The following is a 9,972-nucleotide window of genomic DNA, read 5'->3' on the forward strand; positions in this document are numbered from 1 at the left end:
AGACCCATGGTGCGTACCTTACATAGAGCGTGCGGGTTTCGGTCATGTAATGCATGTCGTAAATGCCACCATTGATGCCAAATTCATTTTGGCTCTGTGTGAACGTTGGAGACCTGAGACACACACCTTTCACCTACCAACTGGTGAATGTACCGTCACATTAGAGGACGTGTACATGCTTTTAGATCTTAGAATAGATGGTAAGCCTGTCACCGGAAATGTTCAACAGCCTAACCAAATATGTGTTGAAATGTTGGGGGTAGATCTGGTCGAGGGTGAGGGGTCTGCCAAAGCAAGGGGTCAGGGTATTAAATTATCTAGCCTACAATTGTACCACGACTCCATAACTTTGACTGAGGAATCCTCCGAACAAGAAAAAGTCATAAAAACCCGGGTTTACATTATGCTATTGTTTGGGAACTTGCTATTTCCCGAAGGGACGGGAAATAGCATAAATTTTATGTACTTGAGTTTGCTCGGGGACATTGATAGAATAAGCACATATAGTTGGGGTTCTGCAGTATTAGCATTCCTATATAGCTCTTTGTGTAAAAATGCACAAAATGAGCACTGTACATTTTCTGGATGTTCTTTTTTGCTTCAAACATGGGGGTGGTGGAGATTGCCGAGGCTAGCCCCAGAAAATCCTAATGACTACTCCTTCCCCTACGCAACTAGGTAAATTTATGATCTTATTTCATTTTGTATATTTATTCTATAAATATTTGTAACTAATATTATTTATCTTCTTTTGTTTAGGTTCATTACAACCGGACTGGATTACAGTCTTACCCCCAAAAATAAAATTATATTTTATCGTCAACTGTTGGATCGTCTCCGAGCACAGGATGTATTACCACTAAATCACTCAACTTCTAACTGATTTATTAATGTCATGCATTATCGATAAATAACATATTTACTTTTTTCTTTGCAGTTTATTTGGAGGCCATATTTGGGATTGGAACATCAACCAAACCCCGAAGATGCAGCTGTTTGGACAGCAAAAACGGCCATAATGCGGTTCACCACTGTGGAGATGCACCAAAGTGACCGTGTCAAGCTTCAATTCGGAATGCATCAAGACATCCCAGGCCCCCCAATGTCCATGGAACCTTGGCATCTAAAAAAAGTCAGCCACCAGTGGTATGCCCAAAATTGGAAGGAATTTGCTAAGGAGTTTCGAAAAATGTGGAAAGACCGTGCCCACTATGTTCTACAATTTCCGGTGGCGCCCAACGAAATGAAGCCGACAAGGGAATATGTGGAATGGTATAGAGCAAATACCAATCCAGAAATGATTGTGTCTGACCCGTTCTATTTGGACGATCCCCGGATGCAACAGCCATATTTCCAACAACAACAACCACCACAGTATTCCCAACAACAACAACCACCACCTTATTACCAACAACAACAACCACCACAACCATTTTACCAACAACAACCACCACCACCTTATTACCAACAACAACCACCACCACCATATTACCAACAACAACAACCACAACACATGTCCACCCCCCAAGCAAATCAACAATACATACCACAAACTCAATCCCAATACCATGAAGACTACCAACAACAAACTCAACATTCCCACCACCATCAACAGTCCCAACACCTACCACAATATCAATCCCCCTACTTCCACCAATCCCAACAATTCCAACACGGCAATTTCCCAAGCTCTTCCAGTCCTCCACCTAGCCCCGACACGGGTATACAAGAGGACTACCAACAGGACTACTACACACCACAACAAACATTGCACTTTGGCCAACCCGATTCAACCCTAAACTACCAAAGACCACAATTCGAGGGCGCACCCAGCAGTAGTCAGTTTGTCCCACCGAGACAAAGCTTCGAGGGCGCAGAGGGGACCCGTCTTTCCTACAGCACTGAAGGGACTTCGACCAAACCACAACGGCAAGCGGCAAGGGGGCGCGTTAGGGCAAGGGGTGGTAATAGGGAAGCACCACCACCACGTGAACCGTCTAGGCGAGTAACTAGACCTCCCCCGTGCGGATCGTACAAGGGACCGCATCATATGTGATTAATCATATCTTTGTAATATTTGCCTTGTTTATTATTTAAATAAAAATATTTTCTGTTTATTATCTTTATATCTTTATCTTTATCTTTAAAAATATTGTCTATCATATCTTTATACATATATAATTAATTTTTTTTCCAAAAATTTACAAATAATATTAATTACTTATAAATTATATAATATATATATATATATATAAATTAATATATATATATAATTAATATATATATATATATATATAATAAAAAAATTTAGACAAAATATATGTGTCAACATAAATTAATATACTTAATAAAAAACATAAATTTATAAATAAAAAAAAATTAAAAAAAAAAAAAAAACATTAAAAAAAACATTAAAAAAAAAAAAAATAAAAAAAAAAATGGATTTGGGCATAGGCGCCACCCCTAGTGGCGACTTGCCCTCCCCATTAAGGGTAGGCGCCAACTAGGGTGGCGCCTAAGGGTAAAAAATGGCCAATTTTGGCCATTTGTGTAATTATTTTGAAAAATTGGATATTTTTGAAATTTTTTTGAAATTTTTGGATATTTAAAAAAAAAATTCGCAGAATGGCTGTGAGTTGCCGGTGGCGTATGGTCTGTCCACAAGAAAGAGAGACAATGGGAGTGGCGGCTGTGTGTATGTTATGGATTAGTCCGCCTTTCTTTGCACAACATTCTCCTTTTTATACTGCAACCTTAGATTTTGCTAAAAATCCAATCTACCCTTTCTTTTCTTCTTCTTATTATTTTATTTAGAAAAGTAATAAGGTAATAATACACACACATAACATTACTAATTACTAAATACTAATTAATATTAAAACAAAGTGACATGTTAATAGTAAAATATAACAGTAACAAAACTAAAGAAATAAATTAATAGTAAATAAAAAAACAGTATATATATTTTTCAGTGGATAAAAAAGAGTGCTTATTTAATTCTATTTAATATTTTTTTATATTTTGAAAAAAAAACATAAAAAGGATTAATATAAATTTAAAAAAAATCAAATGCAAAAATGTTCGAAAAAGAAAACTGAATGCACACAAATGATCAGCACGAAATAAACTTCTTAGAAATATACAACGTTTGAACCAATTTTGAAATAAAGTTTGACCGGTTAAAAGGCTCAGACTGATCAAAATGCAACTGAAAAAATAGTCGAAAAATTAAAATGAGCACGTCAGGTTAAACTACGTGAACCGTAGATTAATAAAATTGACGTCTGCAAGATCGATCTTGAAAATTTTAGCCCGCTGATTTTACGTACATTAGAGGATCAGTTCGACCGGTCTGTCTGTAAATCCGAAAATTTATTTCGACTGATATTCTAGTCATTATGCGGTATGGAATACATGTTATGCTATGTAGACATGCAATAGCTATGGTGAATGTATTGAATTGGCGATTCAGGGTCAAAATTGGGGTAATACACATTGACTGAGGACTTTGGTGCGCGCGCATGCCATGGCCATTAGATCCTCCACGTCAATTAATGAAATCTCATCCAACGCTTCCTGATTTTTCTATTTTTTTTAATTTCTGTTTTATTTTCTTTAATTCCATTTTATTTCAAAAATTCATAACTCTTTCATTTTAATTCCAAAAAATATGGGACGAATTGCATTATTTCTATTTTTAATTCTAGTTTCTAAAAATGATTTTTAATATTTTTTATTTTATCATTTGATATTTTTTGTGAATTTTCTCTTTTCTGGTTATTTTTAATTCATTTTAAATAGTTTTTGATATTTAAAAAATATAAAAATATTTTCTCAACCTATTTGAATGATGATGGATCTATGAAAAATATTATCATCAATTTTTCAATTGATTTGAGATTTATTTGAGATTTTAGTTCAATTAGGTTATTTTTATTCATTTTTAATTGATTAAAAATAGTTTTTGACTTTTAAAAATGCTGAAATTTTTTGTCAAACTTTGTTTGACCTTGTTGAACTTGGGATAAATCACTTGGCCTTTCCAAAGTTGATTTGAAGTGATTTTGAAGTTTGACCTTTCTTTAATATTTTAATTCAAGTTTATTTTCAAATACTAAAAATGCCAAAAATATTTTGTTCATTTCTTGACTTCCAATCTTCATCCCACTTCTGTTTGTGATAGGTTGACCATGATCCTCAATGTCATTGGTTAACACTTGATGATTGGGACATTCCATTTCATTTAATGCACTTTATTCTTTTCATTTCCATTATCCATCTTCTTCTTCTTCTTTTTCTTCTTCTTCTTCTTCTTCTTCTTCTTCTTCTTCTTTTCTTTCTAGATCAATGAGTTAAATGTTGATAAGTTAGCATTGATTAGGGAGGTTTAATCTTCCTTGATTCAAATCTAATTCATCTTGATCAAATGATCAAGTGAATGGCTTTGCATTAAGGATAGATTGCTTCCTAAATCATGCAAAGGACTTAAACCAATACAAGATCATTTGTCTTCTTCTTTTTGCCATGGCAAGTTGTTGGAACTTGGTTCACTAATCAAGACTTCTAACTTGTGTTGTTGCCTATATTATTATTGACCGGCCTCAGATAGTTGTGACTTCTACATAAGTCCAATTACGATTGCTTAACATAGCGTTAAATTTTCCTTATGGCACACTAACTACTAACATTAACCATTGACTATTAACATTAAATTCTTGCTCTTTACTTTTATGCAATTTACTATTCTTGCACATATTATTCATTTGCTTTTCCCTTTGCTCACTTGAGCACATGTTTATGTTAATGCAATTTGCCTTTTGCTCACTTGAGCATATAATTGTGTATATATTAGTGTCATTGTGTTTGTGTTTTGATTGTTGTTGACCAAATGCAAAGAAATGGACAAATGGACTTACACTTTAGGACCTTCCCCAAGCTAATGGAGTTTGAAGAGCAACTAGGCATTGAGACTTTAGAGTGCTATAAAAGTCAAAGAGCAACTAGGCATTGGGCCTTTAGAATGCTATAAATGCTAAAGAGAACTTTGGAAGGACCAATTTCTAAACTCTTTCTTGTTCATTCTTGATTGTTTGATGGAACTTTTTAATGTGTGTGTTCTTGTGCTAGGGATCCCAACATTGAGCCTAAGTGAGGAACCATTGCCATTGAGCTTCTAAGAGAGAGAGATCTAAGAGCCATTGAAGAACTTTCCAAGAGCTAAATTGATTGTTGATTGCTTGAGCTTACTATATTTTTGCTTGTATGTTCCAAAGGATGGGAGCTACTTGGATCATCAATATGATCTCAAGAGAGGAACTCCATTTGTGGTCTTGTTCTCTTTTCCCTTATCTCTTGTATGATTAGGACTTTAGCCTTTCTTCTTCTTCTCTCCACTCTAACCCAAGCCAAAACTTTTTGTGCAAACATTTAACACTTGTTTTCAAACATTAGAAACCTAAGCCTTATGCTTTTGATTTTCAAACTTTCTTTTCATAACACTTATTTTGAATTGAACTTCTAAACCAACTTTGATCATATTTTGTAAATACTTTTCATTGGTAAATACCACTCATTCAAATACTTTTGTGGTTTCAATGGCCACTTTCTTAAGTAAATTTTTTCATAACTTTTAGCTATTAGGTTTGAGTTATCCTTGAGGTAGATGTAGTACTCACCTATATCCTTAGTGATGGACAATGAGTCTTCCATGCTTATTATAGGGTTAACCCCTCACTAGCATGTTGATGCTATCCTCACATGGTGGATTTGTGGTTTTAGGTTGAGTTTTCTCCCTTGGATAACAAAAGACCTTAAGGATTTTGGACCAATCAATTCACCAACTCATTTTGAGATTTTTTCCCCGAACTACGAGGTTTTGATCCTAATCTTTTTTAAGATGGTACGTAGGCAATGGGTTTATCCATCCAAACACAAAATGTAAATAAACTTGTATATTCTCTGCTCATCTCTTCAATCATTGTTTGCACAAATAAATTTTCACAAAATACCAACCTTACAACAAGTATGAAAAGGGCTCCCTAGGAGTACCTAGGATGTTTTGGGTGCTTAAAACCTTCCCATTGCATAACCAACCCCCTTACCCAAATCTCTGACATTTTTACTAGTTTTTGATTTGATAAAACTTTTAGGTTTTTGTTCGCTTTCTAACCATTCCTTTGGATAAATAGAAGTGCGGTGGCGACTCGACTTGTATGGTTTACCTTAGATTTAGTCAATATCTCTAATGGTAACGAATACCCCGCTACATTCTCCAAATAATGACTTAATCAACTAAAAAAAACCCACTAACACTTGACTAACCTTTGATAACATTTCCTAATTCTTGTTAATATTGGTTTACTTTCAAGTCATTTACTTTAGGAAATTTAAATTTCAGTCATTTATCATTCATTGTGATTTACATTCCATTTAACTTGTTTATGTTTATGTCATTTTCACTTTGCTCATTTGAGCCATATCTTGTGATTGTATATACTGTTTGTGCATTTTGGTTTTGTTTGTGGTTTTGGGACCTTAAAATACTTAATAACAACAAAAACCCTAAAAAATGTCTGGTGGACTGTTGATCTTGATCTGAACTATTGGACTTTGGATTAGGCAACACTCCCTGTGCAAAAAGGACTTGGCCAATGCCAACATTTTGAGACCAAGTTATTGTAAATTGAGCCTTCATCTGATGCAAGTCTTGGGATCTTATTTGAATTCATCTATAACCCTGTCTTTATGCTAATTGATGTTTTGACTTTGTGTTTGATGCTTTACTTTGAGTTGATCAAGGAAATTTCATCTGATACATGGGAAGATAAAGAAGATTTCTAGTCATGGGAATTGTTTGCTTGGATGTAGATATCTTTATTTGATGCCTTGATCTTCATAATGTCTGGATATTGCCATTTTCTCCTTGATCAATGCTTGATTTAAAGTTCAAAGGGAAAGTGCATTTTCTATATGACAGTCTTGTCTGTTGGATTACATCCCATTAATCAGATCTTTTCAACTCTTAACTTTTAATTTTATGCTTAGGATAGCCTCTTCATCTCCTCCCACTTCTTATATTTCAAAATCTCTCCCCCTTTTCAAAAACATATTTTGCTTGTGATTTTAAACTTAGACATGTTTAATGATTAGAAACTTTGGCCATATGCCAATGTCTTTTTTTTAACCTTTTCTTAAATAAAATTTGTAAATAAACGTAACCATATTGACTTAAAATTTCAAAATACAAAAAGAATAACTACCCCATTCAAACTTTTGGCCCTTTGTGCCTTTTATTATTAACTTTCGTTAAAAGAAACTCACCAACTTATTCGAAGTTTTTACCATGAACTACAAGGTTTTGATCCCTCATTTTTATGTTGGTACGTAGGCACAAGTCTGAAGGTCTTGTCAAACACAAAAATATAATCAATGAATTCTTTTCTCATCCCCACACTCTATTTTTCTCAAACATCATTTATACCAAAAACACATGCACACATGAAAAATGGCTCCCTAGGAGTACCTAGGACACTTTGGGTGCTAACACCTTCCCTCTGTGTAACAAACCCCCTTACCTGTAATCTCTGGAATTTTATTAGTTTTGATTTAAAAACTTCTTATCTTTGGGTTTTGTTCATACTTTTCCCTTTTCCTTTGGAAACAATAAAAGCATGGTGGCGACTCTGGTTTTATTGACGTTAAGTTTATCCATAGCTTGATGGTCATGAATTTACCCCTACAACCTCCATTAAAGGATAAACTTGAAGATTTCATGGTGGACCATTCCGGTGAGGTCCACCAAAGAAGATGACTGGAGCTATGGCTCTGGTGCTGCGTTGGAACATCCGAGGCTATCTGATCCTTGTCTCACGTTTTAATCCTGGCCATTTCTTGTTTGAGTCGCTTTGATGCACGTTTGATTCAAGACCTTGGTGGTCCTTAGCGCGTGGCCATCAGATTTGCCACCTCAATTAATGAGGGAGATTTGATGGCCCTTGTTTATTCTTATTTTATTTTAATTTCTGATTTTAAGTTTAATCCTTTTATTTTATTTTATTCATAGAAATTTCATTTTTAATCCAAAAAATATGGGACTTTCACTAAAAATCTTTAAATATTTTCTTTTCCATATTTTGAATTAAAATCATTTTTTTGGATTAATTTTGATGTTTTTTGTGAATTAAATGATTTTTGACTTGGTTTTAAATATTTTAAAATACTTCTGACTTTTCAAAAATTCTATTTTTTTTTGTCTAAGGTCCTTTGACCTTGTTTGACCTAGGATAAATCCCTTGGACATTTATTTGATGATTTGAAGGGATTTGAGGCTTGGTCCATTTAAAAATGCATTTTAATTCATTTTAAAATTGATTTTTAATTGTTTAATTGATTAAAAATACGGTTGAGCCATTTGATTGACTTAGTGATGTTTGACTTTCTGTTTGCCCTTGGTCATGGTTGACTTGAACTTTTATTTGATCAATACTATTGGATTTAGGGGGTTGATAAAATGTACATTTCATCCCCTAAGATGAATTGATAGTATTGATCAGATGGATTTCCTCCTGTTATTAATTTGGGTTTCTATTTCCTCTCCCCTCTTCATATTCATCCCTATTATTCCTCAATCCATCATTGACCAACGAATTCTCTTCAAGTCAAATGCTGGTTGATTCATCAATGACTTTGTGTAATAGGAATCAACATGAGCCTGACTAAGATAGGTCCCTCCCACTTTAATTTTGTGTGTGGTATGTTTTAGGAGCTTGGTTCTTTGTACCAAGTCTCTAACATGCATTAACACCAATATCTTCATTGCCCGACCTCAGATAGTTGTGACTTCTACATAAATCCAATTACGATTGCTTAACATATAGTTAAATTTGTCCCGCAAGGCATGGCATTCTAGTAAGTGAGATTGTAAGTCTCACATTCTTCATGGTATTGTATGAAGACTTGAACTTTTTTCCATTCATGAGAGATAATGGCATACTTCTCATGGATGATGTCTTGGTTCATGTCTTCATACTTTTGAATTGGTGGTTGAGTATTCTCTAAAGAATGACTTAAACAAATGGAACTCTTCACTAACATTTGACTAACCTTTTATTAATATTGCTTTACTTTCTAGTCATTTACTTAGGGCAAATTTAAAATTCAGTACCTTTATCATTCATTGCCATTTACATTTCATGCATCTTGTTTATGTTTCAGGCAATTTCTTCTTTTCTCACTTGAGCCATATATTATGATTGTATATATTGCGTGCTTGTGATTTTTTTCTATTTGTGGTCTTAGGACCTTAAAATACTTAATAACAACAAAAACTCTAAAAAATATGTTGGTGGATTATTGGACTTGATCTGAACTCTTGGACTTAGAAGTAGGCAACATTACATATGCTTTAAAAGACTGGCCAATGCCATTATCTAAGACCGAGCTATCCTTGACTGTGCCTTTCATCTGATGCAAAGCTTGAGTGTCTTTGGTTCATCTGCTATATGGTCTCTATGTTTAAGTTGTTATTTTGACTTTGTGGTTGATATCTGATGATTGTTTCTGAGATTTTGCCAAGGATTATTTCATCTGGTGCATTGGAAGATATTGAAGACTGCTAGCTATTGGAGGGCTTGCTTGGATGTTATGGCCATCTTTATTTGATGCCAGGGCCTTTATATAATTGTTTGGATATTGCTTAGGTTTATTGTCTGCTCAAAAGTCCAAAGGAAATGGGTTTCTATCTGACATTCTTGTCTTGTGGATTGCTTACCATTGGTCATATCTTTTCAACTCTTAACTTTTAATTTTTGTCTAGGGTAGTCTCTTCATCTCCTCCCACTTCCTTAATTTTAAAATCTCTTCCTCTTTTAAAAAATCTTCTTTTGATGTGTTTTTTTAACTTAGACATGTTTTAATAATTAGAAACTTTGGTCTTATGCCAATGAATTTTCAAACTTTTTCTTAAATCAAATT

The 9,972-nt window shown here is 34.0% G+C and overlaps 1 protein-coding gene across 1 annotated transcript; it reads left to right on the plus strand.

Moving 5' to 3' along the window:
* Positions 1-216: 216 nt before the first annotated feature.
* LOC127085186 (uncharacterized) lies at positions 217-2,120 on the plus strand. Its single transcript, XM_051025742.1, has 3 exons — positions 217-678; positions 760-850; positions 938-2,120. The coding sequence occupies exons 1-3, from the start codon at positions 251-253 to the stop codon at positions 2,054-2,056; spliced, it is 1,638 nt and encodes a 545-aa protein (XP_050881699.1). The 5' UTR covers positions 217-250; the 3' UTR covers positions 2,057-2,120.
* The last annotated feature ends 7,852 nt before the right edge of the window (positions 2,121-9,972 follow it).

The sequence above is a fragment of the Lathyrus oleraceus genome, chromosome 5 (assembly GCF_024323335.1).
Source record: "Lathyrus oleraceus cultivar Zhongwan6 chromosome 5, CAAS_Psat_ZW6_1.0, whole genome shotgun sequence".
NCBI lineage: Eukaryota > Viridiplantae > Streptophyta > Magnoliopsida > Fabales > Fabaceae > Lathyrus > Lathyrus oleraceus.

Coding starts and splice junctions, on each gene's coding strand:
- LOC127085186 (XM_051025742.1), top strand. CDS start 251: ATGTTGGGGGTAGATCTGGTCGAGGGTGAGGGGTCTGCCAAAGCAAGG. Junction 679..759: donor TCCTTCCCCTACGCAACTAG/GTAAATTTATGA, acceptor TCTTTTGTTTAG/GTTCATTACAACCGGACTGG. Junction 851..937: donor ATCGTCTCCGAGCACAGGAT/GTATTACCACTA, acceptor TTTTCTTTGCAG/TTTATTTGGAGGCCATATTT.